Source organism: Megalobrama amblycephala, linkage group LG15 (genome assembly GCF_018812025.1).
Source record: "Megalobrama amblycephala isolate DHTTF-2021 linkage group LG15, ASM1881202v1, whole genome shotgun sequence".
NCBI lineage: Eukaryota > Metazoa > Chordata > Actinopteri > Cypriniformes > Xenocyprididae > Megalobrama > Megalobrama amblycephala.
In genome coordinates, this window is record NC_063058.1 from 22,121,425 (window position 1) to 22,144,001 (window position 22,577).

A 22,577-nucleotide genomic window follows, 5' to 3' on the forward strand; every position below is an offset into this window, starting at 1 on the left:
ATTTAAAGCTAAGCTGTATAAAACGCCTCAAAATAAACACTTATTGTTTACTAGGTTTTTGTCTGGCAATATATCTATTATTGCAGAAGGCAATTGTTTCATAATTGTACTAATGTACTCTCAGAAATAAAGTTAATATAATACATTATTTTAATAGTATCACTGACTTCAGTGAATCATGGTTCAACAGAACATGAAACCCAGGAGGAACTGGAAACAGCAGAATTAATGGCATTACAAAATGGTTTTATTAAAAAAAAGTTGTATAAAATTGTACAAAAATAGATTGTCAAATGTTTATAAGCCAGCAGACTTAAAGCACAATATATAAAATTTAAAAATATATGTACCTTTGTGACAAACATGTTTCTTGAAAATGTAGTTATAAAGTATAAAAGTCAGACTCATAAACAAATCCTAGTGGACTTGGTTACTAGCAGCTGTTGAACTGTATGACCAGTGTGCAATTGATGCATTTATAATATAATACAAAAACTTTAAGTTCAAGTACACAGTAAAAATGAATCAGTACATTTTGCCATTTGCATTTGAGAGATTAATCATATTAACAGAAAGTAAACAACAAAAAAGCCCATTTGCTTAAATTTTAATAAGAAATCAAGCTCTTTCACTGGAATTCTGCTTGGAGGCGATTTCCTTCTTTTTATGATATCTCTTCTTGAACTCTTGGAAGAGGCTACATGAGCCTGAAACGTCTGCAACCTGGATGGGCTGAGTTTGCTTTTTCTTCAAGGGGCTGAAACTCCAAACACCTGCAGATAGACAAGCACGAAGACGTTTAGATGCCATAACTACCTGCCATAAAATATTACATGATAGGAAGATTAATTTCTCATAATATGCCCTGGTTAGGCTTTAGAAACTGGATTAACTTGTGATTACTGGATATTTAATTTTTTTCGACCAATATTTACATTAATCACGATCCAGTGATTGAGCTTCAACTTCATAAGAAGCTAATACAAATTTAATTAACAACATGAATCCTGTGTCCAATACCTTGTGTTGGCGACCGACTTGTTTTCATCCGTTTAACTTTATTTTCTGGGCCTGACATCTCTGAAGAAAAGGGAACAAGAATTTTTTTCTTTAAAAAAAAAAAAAAAGTGGTAAAACATACATACATTTACAAAATTAATATTTTAAGCAGTTACCATTTTGTGTACTCTGTGAAGTGTCGGCTTGAGCGCAATTGAGTTCAGCTCCATCTTCAAAGTTAAAAGACTCTGGCAATACTTTGAATTCCAATGCAAAACCCTCCTCCAATGGCAACAAAGCAGGGTTCCCTAACTCATATTTACTTTTTGTTACGTTGTCAGGTGAATGCAATAATCTGGATGGCACAGTCTTCCCTCTGATGACATATTTATTCATAGACATTTGTTGAGTCAAACACTTGTGCGGTCTTTTTCGCTTATTTCCCGCACCCAAATGGATGCCACTCTTTGCATTAGCACTTGGATTAAGCAGCTTTTTGATTGAGGTAGATGAAAGTGCATTTTTGCCGAGTTCAGAAACGGGATGTGAGGGCAAGGCTTATGCAGCGCCAGGTCTTTGGAGGGCGCTCTTCGTATTCTCTTCTCTTATCCACAACATCTTCATCTCGTGTTTCCACCTCTTTGTGCTTCTTTGACTTATTCTCCATTTCAATCTTCTGATGAGAGAGTATAGTTACTTGAAGAGTTTCTGGGGGCTCTTCACAAATTTCTTTCCCTTTAGATCTTCTAGATCGCCTTAATTCTTTTCTTCCAGAAGATGACCCATACAGTGCAAGACATATCCTATTGGTCTTCCTCTTCAAATCAGGAGTTGGGATGTCTTGCTCAATCTCATTCTTCATGGTCACACTTGTTGCACTTTTTGAAGGCGATTCATCTCTAGTCTGCTCTGAAATTTCAGTCTCCATCTTATGAACCTCTTCAGAACTTGAAATGTCCTTCAGAATCTCTGCTGTGTCCCCAGTAGGATCGTTCGGCAAGGGGTTTTCATCATCTATGGTTTCAGAATCATCTGTGGTTTCAGAATCATCTGTGGTTTCAGAATCATCTGTTCTTTCAAGAGTACAATTTTCCAGTTCCACCAATTCATTAGGATCCTCTTTTTCAGTCTGCAACTCTAAACCTGTGCCATGGACCTCAATTTTAGTCTCTTCTTCTTTGACCTCTGCTTTTTTCTGGCACATACACAAGGGGCCATCTCCATGTTCTAAAGTTTGAAACCATTTAGCAAGACAACAGTAAGACTCCAACATTTCATCACCAGAACTTTGATATTTCCCCTCTATTGGCTTCACATCTTCTAGGAGTATAGGCTTGAGCTCCAGGACTTGAACTTTAACCTGGTCCTCAGTGGTAATAGGAACAGCAATGTCTTTCTGCATCTCACCGGAAAACCATCGCTCAGCCATGTCGTGAGGGAGAACATCAATTTTAATAGAGTCTAAAGCGCCCATCTTGTGAGTCTCCTCTTCATTTGTGTTCAAACTAAGTTCTTGACTAGGTTTTGGATCAGTCTCATATCTCATACTCTCATCTCTGAGCATATAGTCAATGTCAGGCATTTCTTCATTGGATTCATTTTGAACTGAAGACGGTTCTTCGATCACAGGATGAAGTTTCGGTGGACTTACAAAGTCAATATGGTCATTCAGCCTTGATATTGCATTTGCGTGCATCTCTGGTGGTGCAGAAATGTCTTGATCTTCCATCAAGTGGCCAGCAAAGCATTGTTTAGCCACTTCCTGAGGGAGAACATTAATCTTAATAGACGCTGAAGCATCCATCTCAACAATCTCCTCTTCATTCATTTCCACAGGAAGTTCTTCACTAGGTTTTGGATCAGTCTCACATCTCACACTCTGATCTGTGAGTACACAGTCAATTTCAGGCATTTCTTCATTGAATTGCATTTGACATGGTTCTGCAGTCACAGGATGAAGTTTCGGTGGACTTGCACAGTCAATTTGATTGGTCAATCTAGTCAATGCCAGATTTTTGAGTGCATTAGAAAAACGATAACCCAGCCTTGATATTGCAGTTGATGGTTGATGCTTGCTTTTCAAAACATCACATTTTCCAATTTGCCGTTTTTCTCCCACTCCCCTCACCAGATGTGTCATGGCCTTCAGTGGATGAATTGCATTTGATTGGCAACTGGTTTGTTCCGCAACCACATAGCCCTTCAGTGAGCAGTTGCCATCAGCCTCTTCCAACCTCTCCTTCCGTTCTTTTGTTAATATGTCACGTTCTTGGGGTGAATGCAACAAAGAGGCCTTGTGTCTTATTTCTGGTGTTGCAGCTATATCTTCATCTTCCATCAACTGACCAGCAAAGCATTGTTTAGCCACTTCCTGAGGGAGAACATTAATCCTAATAGAAGCTGAAGCGTCCATCTCAACATTCTCTTCATTCATTTGTACAGAAAGCTCTTGACTAGGTTTTGGGTCAATCTCACATCTCACATGGTCACTGGATTCATTTGGCACCTGAGTTAAGGACACAAACTCCTGTTGTTTTTCAACCACAGGACTGAGCGTCAATGGACTTGAGCAGTCACTTTGGCTGGATGATTCATCTCTCAACATGGGACTTTTGGCTCCCACACCATAGTTCAGTCTTAATGTTCTAGAAGAGTGTTGATGCTTTCTTTTCAAACCACTGTGTTTTTCATTTAAGTTTTGATGCTTTTTTAATAAATAATCACGTTCTTTTAATGTCTTTACCAGATTCTTCATTGCATTCAGTGGATTTGAAGTATTTGGCTGGCAACTGGTTTGTTCTTGAATCACATTAAGCTTCAGTGAGCAGTTATCAGTCACAGGTGGAGAATGAGCATTAAAGGGAACTGGCAATTTTTCATGAAGACTCTCCTTGTACATATTTTTCTCTGAAGATGTTTGTTCTTCTATTTGTACTTTGTTAGAAACATCTGTTGAACCATCATTATGTTCAGCTAAAGATGGTTTATAGAGGGCTGATAACAGTGTACTTGGAATTGGAGATGCTGACTTTTTGGCCTTTTCCTCTAACCTCTGCCTACTTGTTTGTTCTTCTGTTGATACTGGGTCAAGTACTTGGGAAGCATTTAACAAAGAGGTTTCATGCTTGTTTAGTGATGCAGCAACGACATTATGTTCCATCTTCTCCCTAGTCCCACACTGTTCAGCCATTTCATGAGGTAGAACATTCATCTTAGAGGCTGAAGCATCCACCTTGTCAGTTTCCTCTTCATTCATGTACACAGGATGTTCTTGATTAGGTTTTGGAGAGGTCTCACATCTCACATTCTCATCAAGGTTGGCAAAGTCATTGTTAGGCATTTTTTCCCTGGATCCAATTTGTATTTGAGATAACGCATCCTCTCTTTGTTGTTCTACCATGTTATAGAGCTTTGGTGTGTTTGCGCAGTCACTTTGGCTGGTTGATTTGGGCAACAAAACACTATTGGCCCCAACATCACTACAAAATTGGTCATCCAACCTGGACACTCCAGTCTGGACATCTTCATCAAAATCCTTCACAACAGTAATCATGTCCTCTAAAGAATTTGCAATATTTGGTTGACTGTTGGTTTGCTCTGTAAACACACAATGACGCTTTTGTGAGCAGTTAGCATCAGACACAGTTGGAGATTGCTCATTAAACAAAACAGGCAAGTTTTCATGAAGACTTTCATTGTCCGAAGTTGGTACTTTGTTCTCCACGGCTGTTGGTAACTCTTTACACCTAGTCAGTGATGGCTTTTCAGTGGCTTCTTGCAATTTGCTTTGCGTTTTACATGCTGAGATTTGTGCATCATGTTCGGGGGAATTTTGAAAGGACTTATAGAACCAAGAATAACCACACTCCTTGTCGATATCATCAACGTTTTCATTAAGATTCAACCAAGACGACTTGTACGTCATCTTCGGTGGCTCTTCGTTGTGTTTTAAAACGTGAAAATCCTTGATGACTTTGCTACGTACGTCACTTTTAAGTTGCCTCAGTATCACAGGCTCTTTCATCAGACTGTAACCATAGACTTCTTGCATTATGTTCTGATATATGCCAGTTTGTACAGAATCATAAAACTTGCCATAATCCCCATTCCAATAAAGCTTTAAGATGTCCCCCCAAACATCATTTTTTTGTACATTCTTCTGATGCCCGTCTTCTATTTGCTGAATCATGGCAATTAAAGTATGCAATCGATCTAATGGCCATTCGATAACAGGAATAGTTTCCGTTTCAACAGTTTTCTTGTTTGTGAATATGCAGTTATTATTTATCTTTTCACTCGGTTCATTTTGCATTTGAGTTGGCACAGCCTTTTTCTGTTCTGCAACCACACTTTTAAGCTTCGGTGAACTTGCACGGCGACTTCGGCCAGTTGATTCATCAATCCAAACAGGACTTTTGGCTCCAGTTACATTGCCAAGTCCATCATTAAGTCTTGGCTCTGCTGACTTTGGCCTTTGAGGCTTCCTTGCTGGGTCGTTTGGCTCTCCCTTTTGGTTATTCAGATTAGCATTGACCTCCAGAGCACATGGAATATTTGGTTGATGCCATACATGCTTGCTTGTTGGGACATTTCGTTCTCCCTTTTGGTTATTCAGATTAGCATTGACCTCCAGAGCACGTGGAATATTTGGTTGATGCCGTACAATCTCTTGCACAGAATTTACATTCATTTTCACATTTGCAGATTTGTCTGAAACATTAACAGCTGCTGTTCCTATCGGAGATAACGGCGTGACAACGGCAACAGCTCTCTGTGCAGAAATGTTCTGTACACAGGTAGAAGGTGTTTTCACATTAGCATGGGTTGACTTCTCAGGAATCAATAACTGGTAATGGTAGCCACCAAACAAACTACTGTGACCATGAGGGGCAATTTCTGTTGGGGGGTAATATTTCAGATCAGATGGCAAGTTTGTTCTTGTTTTTGGTGAGTCTTTTGGCAAATTAGTAGGAGCATTTACATATTGCTGCCTGCTATGCAAATTGCCAATGTTCACATTTCTTCTAGCTTCATTAAGACTTTTAGTGTCCATTGTTTTTGCTTCAACCTGTTGTGAATTATTTGGGCCAGCTGCCAAGGAAATATTTTGCTGCTGGATGTGTAAACTGTTATTTGAGTTAAAGGCACAGTGTGGCATGTTTGTGTTTGGCCCATTATTGTTGGGAGCACCCTGTAGATTTATGTTGTTAACAGGTAATAATATATGACAATTAGAGGGCATGTTCCACAGAATAATTTGTGAGTCCTGTTTTCCTGAATTTTCTTTTGAATTAAGAGGAGTGTCTGTGGTAGCTTGAATGCCACTAGTCGAAATCTGGTCACTGGTTGCCGGTTGGACTGTGCAGGTGAACTGTGTAAAATAATTTCCAGTGGCACCTTGTCCTGGATACGACGGGCTTGCAGCATGAGATGGTAAACATAGCTGATAAAAGTTTTGGCCCAGAGTATTAGAGGTCCCATCTCCAGGTGAGGTCCCTTTTCCATGCAAATTTTGCAGTTGTCCTGACTGTTGTGAATTAGCTTGCATGCTAATTAGTGTTCACTTGTATCTCCAGAAGGGGTGCAATATTCACATCCCTGGAAAAAAAACAAAGCAAAATATTAGGGTACAAAATACTTTTAAATTGGCAAAAGGTCATTTCATTCACTGAAACTTGGTCAACCTAAATTTCTTAATACCAAACTGAACCGATACCACGGCAAAAAACAACCAGAAAAACAACTTGATAGATGACAGGAACTTAAAATTCTTTATTAACTTAAACAGGTTGAGAGAGAGAGAGAAAGAAAGAAAGAAAGAAAGAAAGAGATATATTATATATGAAAGAATCAAGCCAAAGTTATCACTCCCCTCAAATGCATCAAACTCCAATGGTGAAAAAAGTTTGCCTGTTGCAAAATGATTTTGTCTGCCGAAAGCTAGTTATTTGAATTTATAAAGTTTTAAATAAGGATATTTGTTTTATACAAACGCATCGTTTCGCTTCAGAAGGCATTTATTAATCCCCTGGAGTCATAGGGATTCATTTTTTTTTTTTTATGGATGGATGTATTTTTTTTGTCTTCAAGCCATTCACAACCATTATAAGCCTTGGAGGACTAAGGATATTTTTAAATATATCTCGGATTGTGTTCGTCTGAAAGAAGGTAGGTCATATACACCTAGGATGGCTTGAGGGTGAGTAAATCATGGGATAATTTTCATTTTTGGGCTAACTATCCCTTTAAGTCAAAACAGACTGTTTATGTGAAGACTCATCAAGACAGACATTTTGACTTAAACAGTCAAATACACCGTTTAAGCACAATAAGTGTGAAAGAGAACTGAACTGGGGAAAGCAAATCACATTCTGTGGTGGCTTTTCACGTTTATATTTTTAAAGGAACGCTCCACTTTTTTTGAAAATAGGCTCATTTTCCAAGTCCTCTAGGAGTTAAATCGAGTTTTATCGTTTGAAATCCATTCAGCCGATCTCTGGCTGAATCAATGATCTATGCCAGGCTATGCTAAAAGTGCTACCGCCAGACCCGGAGATCGGCTGAATGGATTCCAAAACGGTAAAACTCAACTGAGTTTTCCTTTAACCAACCACATCCTATTTGATCATTCATGCATGTTTATTTATTGCTCTGAAGGGTCAATAACTTGAAGTGCTGCGTAGATATATTTACATACCAGCTTTCAAAAGAGGACAAAAAGTTTGGCACACCCGGTGTGTCTGCAGGAAATGGAAGCAGATTCCTGCACAATGCTGTCATTACTCTTGAAGTATCAGTACTAATAAAATGAGGAATTGTACGATTTTTAACAACTGGGCATCGCAATCTATTTCTAGTACTGGTATATCATGCAACACCACTGCTCACTCTTCCCTTCCACACCAAAACAAGTTTTAGTCAAACACTGAAGATTAAAGGATTTCTCAACCCCTGCCAATTCACACCATTTCCACCATCAGTAGCCTATACCCATCCCCCCTCATTACCCTTCACTGAGGTCCACTGCATTTAAAACAATTGGCACCATCTTGTCCAAATGGCATCTCACAAGCAATACTTAATGTTTATACACACCAAAAAGCAAAACAAAGCCTGACACAATGCCTAATGTACAATCGGCAACTTATTCATGTACGTTAAGAAACCTTAGGCCTACATCGCTTTGATATCTTATTTTAATATTTTATTATTGCATTATGTTTTATCGAGTGCATTTCAGATGCATATGCATTAATTGTTTTCTTGTTTTGCGCAGATGTAAAGGCAAGGACCTTGAGAGTTCACTCAAAAAAGAAAATTTTTATAATTTACTCACCCTCAGGGGGTTGTTCCAAACAGGTATGAATTTCTTTTCTTCTGCTGAACACAAAAGAAGATTTTGAAGAATGTCAGTAACCAATTAACTTCCATAGTATTTTTCTTCCATGCTATGGACGTCAATGGGGCATCATCAACTGTTTGGTTACCATCATTCTTCAAAATATCTTCTTTTGTGATACATTGCTAAATGTAAATTCTCATTCTTAAACCATTATATATATATATATATATATATATATATATATATATATATATATATATATATATATATATATATATATATATATTATTTATTTATTTATTTATTTATTTATTTTTTTTTACCATTTTATATATTTTTACATACCCAATGGTCATGCTTTCTGCTATCTTCTTAGCAGTTGGCCCAACCCCTTCACTTGCCACCATTATTTCCCAAACTTTCCAGTTTTTTTTTTTTATTTTAACAGCGGAAAAGTACCTTCTGTTTCATTTTAAAAAAATAACCTTTTAATCTTATTTTCCATAAGCATATATGATTTACAGGTGTATCAAAGTGTACCAATCAGTGCTTGAAACCTCTTTAAAGGATTAGTTCACTTTAAAATGAATCACATTAAGTCATATCGCAAACTCTGTTTTTCCGTTCCAAAATTTCTGTTCCAAAATCTGCTCGATAATAAAACGTCCAAGATATTTTATCTTCACACAAACTTTAAGATCCTTATCAGACAACTTAAAACAGTAAAGTTTAGACGTTAATCCGCTAGGGGTGTGACGAGATCTCGTGTCACGAGATCTCGCAAGACTAATATGTGACGAGATTTCTCGTCAAGGCGATAAGTAGTCTCGTGATGTTGCCATGTTAGGATGATTAGGGAAGAATATGCCACCGCTACGTTTACATTACGCCTCCACTGTCTTTTTGCTTTGTATTTATATAAAATACATTTAATTCAGTTGGATAACGGTCACCGTTCCAGCTCCATATTCACAGAGTACGCGCGATTGTGACAAAGTGAAAGTAAACGCGAGCGCGCATTCAAACACGATGTCAATACCCCACATTTTGAAAGCGGCTCCCTGATGAATACAGATATCACTCACTATGAAAGCTATTTTAGGCTGGGCAGTGTAGTTGTAACCATCTCTTAGCTCTGTATCAAAGAAAAATTTGGTCTTATTTGCACTTTGAATATTGAGAGAGTGCGATGGTTGCACTTATTGTAAAGTGTTACCATAAAAAAATTAATAACAGTTTTCTCTTAATCTTATTAAGCACAAACAATAAGGTTTCATTTGTTAAAATTAGTTAATGCACTGTGAACTATGATGAACTAACAATGAATGACTATTTTTTTAACTAGATTAATAAATACTGTAGCAAATATATTGCTCATTGTTAGTTGATGTTGGTTGTTGGATGCCGCGTTCGTTCAGTAAATAGAATAGGGAAGGCGTAGGACATACAGCGTACGCGTTTTGAAGAATGCGGAAACGGGAAGTACGTTCAAGGCGATATTGTGTGTTTATAAAGCATAAACGGTTATATTTTTTTCGAAAATGGCCGATTGTTTCTCTAGATAAGACCCTTATTCCTTATCTGGTATCATTTAAAGCCCTTTGAAGCTGCACTGAAACTGTAATTTTGACCTTCAACTATTTGGTGCCCAATGAAGTCCACTATATGGAGAAAAATCCTGGAATGTTTTCATCAAAAACCTTAATTTCTTTTCATCTGACGAAAGAAAGACATGAACATCTTGGATGACATGGGGGTGAGTAAATTATCAGGAAAAGTTTATTTAAAAGTGGACTAATCCTTTAACATAACACATACCGAAACCGTGACCTTAAAACCGCGATAAAAACCGAACCGTGAGTAATCTGAACCGTTCCACCCCTAGTACTTAATGACAGAAATTTCATTTTTGAGTCAACTAACGTAACCCAAATATTCCAGCTCTAGCTCTTTTAGCCCCACACCATCAATATTATACCGCATGTAAACCCTTTTATTTGTAGATATATAGTATGTATTTAAACGAAGGCCTGTGTCATTGACTAGATGGGTGTCATAAATTACTTGTGTTACATCGCTTTTACTGACTTAATGCACAAAAACAGAATTGAAGAAAGTACTGAACAAAACATAACGTTACAGGAAATCGCTATTCGCTCAACAGGAATGTCTTTTTTCTAATCGAAAATGCGAGAAATGTTTTTTTTAAACGCGCGGATTGGGCTTGTTTCGACTCTGCAATTGGAAAAACAGCGAGATTTGGAGAATTACTGTCCGTTACGAAATCGTTCTGAAAACACGTTTAACCAAAGAGACATCACGGCCAAATTGTAAACAATGGCAAAACAAACCGTTCACTGCAAGGAAGAGCTAAATTACTTACTTAAAATTCTTGTGAGAACCGCTCCTCTGTCTGTGATGAATGCATTGCATTCAGCTGCACCGCTTGCTTTGCTTTGAGTATTTCCTCTCAGGCAATCTGAACACCTTTGATGTGCACGAGGGGCGGGGCCGTTTGAGCCTGTGTTGCCAAGTCAATTTGGTTATGTCGATTAGGGTCTGCCGTTCTTTTATCTGTTAATGTACATCTGTTATAAAAACGTTTTATTCTTTTAAAATTAAAACACTTTTTTTTTTCATTAATTTATATATTCTCTGCAATTTCGCCATTGCTGATCCAAGTAACTCAATATTTCATTAGAACGAGAGGATCTGGCAACATGGTGTGACCTGAAAGCAATGTATAAACTAAACAGAGTAGTATACTCTGAATCTGAAATAAATATATAATATGATATAATATAATATAATAAACAGGTATTTCAGTAACAATAGGTACTCTGTAAAGCTAAAACCTGCTCCAGATTAGGCATCACTATCAAGAATCCATAAATAAAATAATAATTTAATATGCTGCTAACATTAATATAGTATATAATAAAATCAAATCACATTGTCTTGGTGTTTACACATATGAACATTATCATAGTAATCGCTACAGTTCATATTTAGCAACTAAAATAATAGGCTACAGTAAAATTGAACTTTTATTGTAATTTATGTACAAAAGTACAATAAAAATGCATGCACAATGGTAAAACTCCCTTTCAATGGCCTCCTGTCAAACATGTTTTATCAAAATAATTCATGACCTCTCCTGTCTCCTGCTGACATATGGAACATTAAAATGAAAAGTCAAAATAATAATCAAAAACATTAATATGAGAAAACATTTGGAAACAGATCAAATATTTAGCTGTTTCAGACCATCAATAATATGTGGGAGATTGAAAAATCTGGATTCTGGTACACCCAGAACATTATGAAACCAACCATGTCATGAAATTATAATATAGGCTAGTTATACAAAATATGGTTACAAAACACCAAAAACCAAATTTGGCAGCCATCTTCTCCTAATTCACATGGATGTGGAAGGAATATTTCAAACTACATAAATATGCTTATCTGAACGTAATCATGATTCATTTGCTCTTGAATGTGTCTCAATTATGTTCTATTAGATTCATTTTTATGGACATTTAGTTTGTATTCATCAGTTCCCTGTTTCCTTTGTTCAAGTTTCCCGCCACTCATCAGTTTCCATGGACACTCACTAATCATCACAGCTGTTTATCATTATGTTCATCGCCACTGTGTATTTAAGTTCCTCACTTCCTCTCCCTCATTGTCTGCTATTGTTTGCTCATTACCTTCTTTTGAGTAATTTAATAAACCTTGTTTTATTTCATCCTTTTGGAATATCTTCATCATCATTGGACTAAATACGTTACAGAATGGGTGAAGAGATAATAATTATATATAATTATAATTCCATATGTTCCACTGACAAGTCATAAATCATTCTGACAAAACATGACTGACTGGACATTGTAAAATATGTCACAGTGGGCTGTAAAATATGAAATTATAACATTTTGACACAGCCCATTGAAATGACTACTAGCAAAGTGTTTTTAATAACTACATAAATACAGTATTTCCATTGTGATTGAAAATCCATCTGCTTCTGTTACATATCGCTGAATTTGATTTATGATCCTTCTCTCCTCCCTGTCAGAGGAGAATTATGAGGCTGTAAAAAATCCCCTCCCCCCGCCTGAGACAGAACACAATATATCATGTAGAAGTGTGAACCGCCCCATCAGACAATCTGGCTGGGAAGAGGCTGGTGAAGCGGCAGGGAGTCACCCTGGAGGTGTGATGATTCAGACTGCTTTTGTGATGAGGTTACTCTCAGGAGGGGGGAGAGACGACTCTCACTGTATGGGGGCTGAAAATGTCACTGCTAGGCTACCCATTCATAATATATGCAGATTCTATTATACACTAATTTATTAATTATTATGTACAGGTATGTTAATGCTATATATATATAGAGAGAGAGAGAGAGAGAACATGAAAGCAGTAACATATGCCATCTCATATTTTTTTCCTTCACCGTATCTTTTTATACATAAATACATATCATGCTTAAAAGTTTACATACCCCTTGGCTCTTAATGCATTGTACAGTGGCATGCGAAAGTTTGTGAACCACTTGCAGAATCTGTGAAAATGTGAATAATTTTAACAAAATAAGAGAGATCAAAATGCATGTTATTTTTTGTTTAGTACTGTCCTGAGTAAGATATTTTACATAAAAGATGTTTGCATTTAGTTCACAAGACAAAACAATAGCTGAATTTATTAAAATAACCCCATTCATGTGAACCATTGATTCTCAATACTGTGTGTGGTTACCTGATGATCCACGACTGTTTTTTTGTTTTGTGATGGTTGTTCATTAGTTTCTTGTTTGTTCTGAGCAGTTAAACTGAGCTCTGTTCTTCAGAAAAATCCTCCAGGTCCTGCAGATTCTTCAGTTTTCAAGCATTTTTGCATATTTGAACCTTTTCCAGCAGTGACTGAATGATTTTGAGATCCATTTTATCACACTGAGGACAATTGAGGGACTCAAAACACAACTATTAAAAAAGGTTCAAAGGTTCACTGATGCTCCAGAAGGAAACATGATGCATTAAGAGCCAGGGGGTGAAAACTTTTGAAGATTTGAAGATCAAGGAATATTGTACTTAATTTTATGGGAAACATGCAAGTATCTTCTGTTGCTTCTGAAGGGCAGTACTAAATACAAATAATAATACTAATAATAATAAATTAAAAACATATTTCAACAAAATGAGAAAAATCTGGACATTAAGAGCCCCCGGCTCTTAAAGCATTGTGTTTCCTTCTGGAGCATCAGTGAATGTTTGAACCTTTTTTAATAGTTGTGTTTGAGTCCATCAATTGTCCTCAGTATGAAAAGATGGATCTCAAAATCATTCAGTCACTGCTGGAAAGGGTTCAAATATGTAAAAGATGGTGGAAAACTGAAGAATCTGCAGGATCTGGATTTTTCTGAAGAACAGAGCTCAGTTTAACTGCTCAGGACAAACAAGAGACTCATGAACATCCATCACAAAACAAACAAACAGTCATAGATCATCAGGTAACCACACACAGTATTGAGAATCAATGGTTCACATACTTATTGAATGGGGTCATTTTTAAAAAATTCAGCTTTTTTTTGTCTTGTGGACTATATGTAAACATCTTTTATGTAAAATATCTTAATCAGGACAGTACTAAAAAAAAATAAAAAAAAATAACATGCATTTTGTATGATCTCTCTTATTTTGTTAAAATTATTCACATTTTCACAGATTGTGCAAGGGGTTCACAAACTTTTGCATGCCACTGTATATGCAAAACATGCTGGAAAACCAAAGAATTTGTGGGACCTGAGGATTATTCTGAAGAATGCTGGACAATTAACAAGGGACCCTTGAATAACCATCACAAAACAAACAGTCATGGATCATCCAGGTAACCACACATCAAGGGTATGTATATAGAAGAAGAAAACACATGCAAATAGAAAAAACACCAGCAAATTAAGAAAACATCTTCATCATCTTGACAACACATGCTGCAAATACTCACAAAGCGACCAAATAGAGTCTACTATACTCTACTCTACTATACTGTGTGTGTGTGTGTGTATATATATATATATATATATATATATATATATATATATATATATATATATATATATATATATATATATATATATAATGATTTATGCTTTTGGATTATTGATTTAAAGTTTTGTTTAATGAAAAATCATAGAAAATATGCAATAATAATAAATCTTAAAGAACATTTATTATGAATGGGATGCCTGACAGTGACAGTATCATCCCCCAAGTAAGTCTCTTTTCTGTGTTGTTGTGATAGGCCAGAACCAGTGTTATTTTAGGATTTTTATTAATATTTTATTAATATCAAAAAAATATTAATTTTAGTTAGTTTTAGTTTTTATTTAATGAAGTCTATATAGTTTTTAGACATTTAATTTCAAACTTAAAATGAAAATGAGAAATGTTTCCTTGGCAACTAGTATAGTATATTTTTATGAACACATAAAAGGAACTTAGGAAATAGCCTGGGAAATATGCAAGACAGGAAAACTGTAGAGGCCACAGGCAGGCCATTGTAACTACAATTTGGAAACCCCCCAAAAAGCTATACAGGTTATGACGGAGTATTTTATCTATCTTTTAGTAAACAACTGTAGAATTAGTTTGCTTACTATAAAAGCCAGAAGTGTTTTGAGGCCTCTTGGTCTACGTGACTGTAAGGGTCAGATGTATCTGAGAAGTTAGCTTGGCCACTAAGCATATTTTGCTGGTAGTTTTCCACCAGACAACAGGAGGATGTGAAATGAATAAGATCATTATTAAGGGTGTCACGTGAAGGCTTCTTGCCTCTGGGGAGTGTTGATTGTTTTTGATACAATCTTTCATTTTGCCTATGAGAAAGGGTTGAAAATCAATTGGCAGAATTCCACCATGAGAGATAAAGTCAAAAGATGTAGACTAGTTGGCAGTCGGCCATTACAAAGAGAATTATCTCTTGCATAAGCAACACCTGTAGTTTAACTGGAGATGTGACTGTAGTAAAAATATAGGGGAGTACGTGGGAGACTTCAGGAAGAGAAAGGGAGGAGAGCGCCTGTAAATGAGATCATGGAAAAGAACTGTAGGGGTGGATCTTACACTGTTTTAACACATAAGAAAAATGTACAAAAACTGAGCCCTGGCTAGAGAGATTCAGATGTGGAGCTGGCATCTCACTTTGTTGCTTGTCAATACAGTTAAACTCCTGGGACCTGGAACTTCGACTGAGAGTTTTTCTTTGAGACCAGAACTGAAGGGAGACAGAGACATTGAATTTGCCACAAAACTTACTTCACAGAATGGTAAACAAATTGAAGAAAACACTTAGCATACATTGAATGATACAATCTTTAACCTAAATATTCTGTTCTTTTTTTTAAAAAAATATGACTTATATAAGCAATAAGGTGCGAGAGGCTGTGCTGTATCGTGAATAAGTCACGGCTGAAGGGCGTTGTTAGGCACGACGTGAAGCCTCGAGTAGGCTACCTTATTGCTTTAATAAAACGGTTACCACACAATACAAATATTAAAGCCAGAAATATGTATCAGGTAAACTTTCACTAAAAGCCTTCCTTCCGCCGGAAAAAATAGTCCCTGACCATGAAGAGCAACAGAAGTTACATTATTACGCCATTAGATGGCGGCAAAGACTGTCTTTATGAGTGTGTCAGTCAGTAGCGAAGACTTTTACATTGAAAAGATGAACTGAATTGTTGTGAACACGGAACAAGACGCAACTGACAAATGCTTTGACTAGCGTTGTCAGTCACGGGAAAACCCCTTAACTGTTAAAAGGACAGGATAATACATCGGACATTTAAACAGATTTTTTTTTTTTATTATGAACACAGGACTGACCTGAAGGAAAATGCTAGATATGAATGCAGGTAATAAACTCGCTCACTCGATCTCTTTCTCACAATATTATTCTACATAATACAGTAAGCTTCAATGAACAATATCAATTGAGAACATACAGTTTATGTTGCTAAGAGTGGTTGCTAAGGGTGTTGTGTAGTGATACACAGAACCGTTGGGTGAAGCGGTCATAGCCGTATTTTATTTTGAATAAAACATAGCTATTGACCAATCAGAATCAAGGACAGGAACTAACCGTTTTATAAGCTTCCTTGAAAAATGTGATTAGAGGTTTGTTTGTTTCTTTTTTAGAGGTGATATGTTCGGTTCACTTAGTTTTGTCGTGGCCATGACATAACTTGTGGGAATGTCATATTTGCCATAATATCAACAATTAAATATCCTTTGTGCTAAATCTGATATTTTCTTTCAGCATTTAGATATGCATTTTACCACTGACCATAAACACCTTTATGCTGTGGGAGAAACAATAAACATATTAGAGAAATGATGACAACTCAAGGACAAATAGATACTTTTTATAAATGAAAAATTGAAAGTTTAGGTCTACTTTTAAGTGTTCTTACAGTAGTTGTTGTCCTTATGTCACAGATTTGCAGACTGTGTATTTAAAGCACACAACCATTTTAAAATCCACATTCAAGGTGTAACTGAACCTTAATAAGCACGTAAAAACAAAATGAACTGCAAGAAATTAATGTAAAATCATCCAAAGAAAGTCACTGACCTAAAATGGGCCCAAATGAAGAACTTAGATTAGAATTTAGATTTATTTTTGGACTTTGATTGACAATGCAGATTGTTGAGTGAACTGCATAATTACAAATCCATGAAAACATTGAGAACAAAGAAAATATTTACAAAAAAAATACCCTATTTCATTTTAAGTGTTAACATCTTATCAAACCGAAATTATACATGCAACATGGTTTTCATCTATACAAAAAAAGGAGCAAAGCACTCATTATATCGCAGGAAGATTCACATTTGTTTTGTATTATTGCTTTAATAGAAGGTTGTTATTTTTGAAACCCCTCAGGACCCTTTAACCTAATCCTTTAAAATCCCCTATGTGTAAAACAAACACAAAAAGTAACACCCAACAGACTAGTCACTTAAAATCATAATGCGTGTGCACAAACACACAAGGAGCACACATGAAAACAAGCTAAACAAACATAGAAGTCCAGCTCTGTGACCTGTGAGAGCACAAGAAGAGGGTCCGCTGAAGACCTCTCACACAGACCCCACCGTTCAGAACCTTCACTTGTATGTGGAAGTGTGGAAGGTTTGATTTGTGAAGATTAGGTGTTGATTTCTGCACGTGACAACGCAGCACATCTTCAGGAGAACTGGAGCTGTTGCACGCCTGGGATCTGCACCGGAAGAAACGCAAATAAAAGCATCACTCAAAATGCTTGAAAAGTGTGCTATCTATCTTTATTTCAAACAAATGAGGCTATAGATGAAAGATCAAGTCTGATGTTTTTGACCGCAAAGAACATGGCAGCACTCTCACCTGCTGATATGAGGTGGTGTACACCATCACATTTTGTTGCTGTCCATCAGCTGTTATGATCCCTGCAGGTAGTGGATTTGCTGAGAAAGAAAAATATTTCATTGATGGTGTAAATCGAAACGTTGTCTGTGTCTATCCACACACACTCAAACCCTTGAACCTTCCATAAAGTTCGAAGAGGTTGAGGTGAATTACAAGGGCAATCGTGGGCTTCATTGCACAGGATATGCGCTGTGAGAAACACATGCTTAATGATGCACGCCTGTAGACCAATCACAACAGACTGGGACATCCGACCAATCAGAGAAGAGTAGGCTCTCGGAAAGGAGCCGCTTTTAGATTGTTTGAGAAAAGAGGTCATGTGGCAAAGTATAATATTGTGAGAAAATTCGTGTTTTTTGATCTTGGTTGCATGTAGGAGACCTTCAAAACAAAATTAGGAACCTTTAAAATAGAATATTAGGGGCACTTTAAACAAAAATTAGAAATTTTACTTGCAACTAAATGAAGTGACTTACTGAAAGACTCATCGGTCAGCTCCTCTCCCATGCCTTCGGTTACAGTTACTGCGCTTATGCCTTTCTCTCCTTTCATGGCCTGACAACATACAGACAAATGTAACGTCAATCTGAATCAATAAAAAGGAGGAAGCCACACCTCTAACATCTGTGCAAAGTGTTTCCAAAAAGCTTTTATTTCAACGATGAATGATGATGGCATTAAAAATGTTCATGTTACCTCCCTGAACTTCTGCAGGTAGAGCTTCAGAGGCTCCACATACATGTCGAAACCCAGCGTGGACATTGCGAACAGGATGTCTTCGCCGTTTATCGTCTTGCGTTTCTCCTGATGGCACCTCTCGCTGGCTTCTGAAGTGATGAAGCTGATGAACTCGCTCACACACTCTTGCACACACTCCTTGGCGTCCTTTGCTATCTGAGGGGATGGAGGGAAAAGATTTCTTTCTTTTTGAATAACATGCATGTGTACAATTTGACTTAAAGGATTAGTTCACTTTCAAATTAAAATTTCCTGATAATTTACTCACCCCCATGTCATCCAAGATGTTCATGTCTTTCTTTCTTCAGTCGAAAAGAAATTAAGGTTTTTGATGAAAACATTCCAGAATTTTCCTCCTTATAGTGGACTTCAATGGCCTCCAAACAGTTGATGGTCAAAATTAGTTTACAGCGATCCCAGACGAGAAATAAGGGTCTTATCTAGAGAAACCATCACTCATTTTCTAATTTTTTTTTTTCTAAATTTTATACGTTTTAACAATAAATGCTCATCTTGAACTAGCTCTCTTCTTCTTCTCTATTAGAATTCCAGCAGTGTAGACACTGCTAGGGTATTACTGCCCTCCTCAGGTCAAAGTTTGAACTAATTGTTATATACTGGCACTAGCATATTGTATATGACAATTTAGTTCAAACTTTGACCTGTTGAGGGAGGTAATACACTTAGCAGCGTCTACACTGCTGGAATTCAAATAGAGAAGAAGAAGAGAGCTAGTTCAAGATGAGCATTTATTGTTAAAACGTATAAAATTTAGAAAAAAAAAAATTAGAAAATGAGTGATGGTTTCTCTAGATAAGACCCTTATTTCTCGTCTGGGATCGCTGTAAACTAATTTTGACCATCAACTGTTTGGAGGCCATTGAAGTCCACTATAAGGAGGAAAATTCTGGAATGTTTTCATCAAAAACCTTAATTTCTTTTCGACTGAAGAAAGAAAGACATGAACATCTTGGATGACATGGGGGTGAGTAAATTATCAGGAAAATTTTATTTTAAAGTGAAATAATCCTTTAAAGTTTCACTTTCATTAAGTGGGCATTAAATAAGAAGCTCTGAATAAATGTAATCTTTTTAATACATAAACAAAAATAAATAACATAAAAAAGCATTTTATTTCTCCTTCTCCAAACAAACTGGCTTGAAAATAAATTACTTTTCCAGTTTGTGGTATTGCAGTCTTCATGATTCGGGCAACGTTGGCGATTGGGAGATAGATGTCTTGCTCCCGTAGATTATCTTTGCTTCCATTGCCATCCTCGTGGTCGTTCAGTCCCTCATCACCTTCATCTTTTCAAAATAATAATAAATACATAATATAAATAATAAATAAATAATTAGGAATTATTTAAATATGACAAATATCTTTTACTTAATTTATATATAAAATTTAAATGGTGTATATTTATGTCATGATCTGAATTATTTATCATTTAAATATTACTAAATAAATTATATAAAACATTTTAGAAAAATATATTATATTTTATATTATTTATTACTAAATTATCTAAATGCTAAATAAATAATTTAGATTATTTTAAATGATGTTTGGCTTCACTTACCATCCTGAGCTTGGAGAACAAAGTGACTACCGGCCATATATTCTCCTGTTATGCCAAGTTGGGAGGCATCTGTGGTTGAACCGTCTCCGTCCATCTGAAACATAAATATAATAATGATATATATATATATAAATATTATTACAGCTGTACATTATTGGTCATGTCTCAAAACCAAGTGAGCTGCCTACCTAGACAGCATTTGGTCATCACAGTGAACTACTAGACTTATATAAACATATGTGGGCATCCAACATTTTGAGACAGCCCTCTTGTCATCAGAGCATTAATATGAATTTAAAGGGTTAGTTCACCCAAAAATGGTCATTAATTACTCACCCTCATGCCGTTCTATACCTTAAGACCTTCATTCATTTTCTGAACACAAATTAAGATATTTTAGATAAAATCCGATGGCTCAGTGTGGCCTCCATTGACAGCAAGATAATTAACACTTTCAATGCCCAAAAGCTTCTAAAAACATATTTAAAACAGGTCATGTGACTACAGTGGTTCAACCTTAATGTTATGAAGCGACGAGAATACTGTTTGTGCGCCAAAAATAACAAAACAGCAACTTTATTCATCAATATCTAGAGATGGACGATTTCAAAACACTGCTTCATGAAGCTTCGAAGCTTTACGAATCTTTTGTTTTGAATCAGTGGTCCGGAGCGCCAAAGTCACGTGATTTCAGTAAACGAGGCTTCGTTACGTCATAAGTGTTTTGAAACTTCAATAATTCACGTGAGTTTGGCAGTTTGATACACGATCTGAACCACTGATTCGAAACAAAAGATTCGTAAAGCTTTGAAGCTTCATGAAGCAGTGTTTTGAAATCGCCCATCACTAGATATTGTTGAATAAAGTCGCTATTTTGTTATTTTTGCCGCACAAACAGTATTCTCGTCACTTTATAACATTAAGGTTGAACCACTGGAGTCACATGAACTGTTTTAAATATGTTTTAGTAGCTTTCTGGCCATCTGAAAGTGTTAATTATCTTGCTGTCAATGGAGGCCTCACTGAGCCATTGAATTTTATCAAAAATATCTTAATTTGTGTTACAAAGATGAACGAAGGTCTTACGGGTGTGGAACGACATGAGGGTGAGTAATTAATGACAGAATTTTAATTTTTGGGTGAACTAACACTTTAACTTTCATTTTATTCACTGTTGGCTCAATGGATCACTTTATTTCACATAAACATATATTTTTCATATAAATGATAACAAAACAATAGGTTTGCTATCTATATGTCTAATGTAATATCAGATATATGACACTGTGTCATATATATATATATATACACACACACACATATATATATATATATATATATATATATATATATATATATATATATATATATATATATATATATATATATATTGTTGTATCTATATTTTTTTTTACACCAAACCACATTGGTGTATTTTAGTGGGTAAACAGCCGGTGCTAGCAATGAACATGTAAGGTTAAAAGCGCTTAAATCAATATAAAAAACACATTTCCCCACTGAATTATTCAGGCAAATTGCTCAAATGAATTAAAGAGCAGAAGAGGGCAGATAACAAGGACGAGAGCCAAAGCACCCCTGGATCCGTCAAAATTGGTCATAGTAAACAAAGGGGCCGCGCACGATGACTAGCTTTTTACAATTATTCCCACAACAGCGAGCTGCTTTTCATATCCCGCGCTAATTTCTCATTCTCCCCGCCAACTAATAATAAAACACTCGCGCGCGGAGATTTCCATTCGATGTAACAAAATATGGGTTAGCAATCATTGGCCGGAGCCGCACACTAACCTGCGATGAAGCCCTGGTTGGTTCTCGTCTCAGTTCGGCCGTTTGGTTGGACAGAAAATGGCTGCGGGAGAGCCAGTCCCTGCGCAGGGCTGAACAGTCCTCGAGGAGGAGCTTCACTCGGACACCAGGTGGCGCTAGAGTCCAGTTTAAAATAAAAGCGCAATGTGTCGAAATAGCGCCTCCTATTGGTAAAGGTTGGTACACTGCACTAAAATTGCCTTGAGAAGATCAATCTATTGTGCTTAACACATCAATTCCGCTAACATGTATCAAAAATTCCCCTTTTTGTTATATCAAGGCCACTTTTCTCTCTTCATGATTTATTTTTGCTACTTTTTAAATGTGTGTGTGTGTGTGTGTGTGTGTGTGTACAAAAGTAGCCTTTTCCCGCTTTTCCAAGACTGAGACTTTCAGTCTTGAACAATCATACAAACAAGACATTTTAAAACTATGATATGAACAAAGAGTTAAAAAATAACAAAAAACATTTAAATATTTAATGTTTAAAAACATTTATTTCTCCAATAGCTGTCATTCACCATTGCATTTTTATCCCTAATGTATTTTCTTTTAAATGAAACGGTGTCAGTGAAGAGCTTGAGATGAAATATGAGACGTGATGTGAAGAAAAAAGA

General features: G+C 36.3%; 2 protein-coding genes across 4 annotated transcripts; both read right to left on the minus strand.

The window, feature by feature from the left end:
- Positions 1-229: 229 nt before the first annotated feature.
- si:ch211-106e7.2 lies at positions 230-10,881 on the minus strand. 3 transcript variants are annotated; one of them, XM_048157927.1, is made up of 5 exons: positions 10,725-10,798; positions 8,336-8,379; positions 1,176-6,597; positions 1,021-1,080; positions 230-773 (listed from the first exon to the last, which is right to left on the minus strand). In XM_048157927.1, exon 3 carries the CDS (start codon positions 6,545-6,547, stop codon positions 1,532-1,534), a length of 5,016 nt encoding a protein of 1,671 aa, XP_048013884.1. In that variant the 5' UTR covers positions 6,548-6,597; positions 8,336-8,379; positions 10,725-10,798; the 3' UTR covers positions 230-773; positions 1,021-1,080; positions 1,176-1,531. The 3 variants fall into 3 exon arrangements, with proteins under 3 accessions (XP_048013884.1, XP_048013883.1, XP_048013885.1); XM_048157926.1 differs by lacking the exon at positions 8,336-8,379 and having other exon boundaries at positions 10,725-10,881; XM_048157928.1 differs by lacking the exons at positions 8,336-8,379; positions 10,725-10,798 and adding an exon at positions 6,762-6,773.
- A 5,872-nt stretch (positions 10,882-16,753) lies between these two features.
- nfybb (nuclear transcription factor Y, beta b) lies at positions 16,754-22,095 on the minus strand. Its single transcript, XM_048158914.1, has 7 exons — positions 21,943-22,095; positions 20,134-20,227; positions 19,725-19,858; positions 18,509-18,706; positions 18,289-18,367; positions 17,771-17,850; positions 16,754-17,627 (listed from the first exon to the last, which is right to left on the minus strand). The coding sequence occupies exons 2-7, from the start codon at positions 20,225-20,227 to the stop codon at positions 17,595-17,597; spliced, it is 618 nt and encodes a 205-aa protein (XP_048014871.1). The 5' UTR covers positions 21,943-22,095; the 3' UTR covers positions 16,754-17,594.
- Positions 22,096-22,577: the final 482 nt, after the last annotated feature.

What these genes read in the sequence shown, in the direction of transcription:
- nfybb (XM_048158914.1), bottom strand. Translation starts at nt 20,227, where the DNA reads ATGGACGGAGACGGTTCAACCACAGATGCCTCCCAACTTGGCATAACA. An exon ending in TGTTCTCCAAGCTCAGGATG is followed by an intron (nt 19,859 to 20,133) that starts GTAAGTGAAGCC and finishes TATTTTGAAAAG; the next exon opens with ATGAAGGTGATGAGGGACTG. An exon ending in ACACCACCTCATATCAGCAG is followed by an intron (nt 17,628 to 17,770) that starts GTGAGAGTGCTG and finishes CTTCCGGTGCAG; the next exon opens with ATCCCAGGCGTGCAACAGCT.
- si:ch211-106e7.2 (XM_048157926.1), bottom strand. Translation starts at nt 6,547, where the DNA reads ATGCAAGCTAATTCACAACAGTCAGGACAACTGCAAAATTTGCATGGA.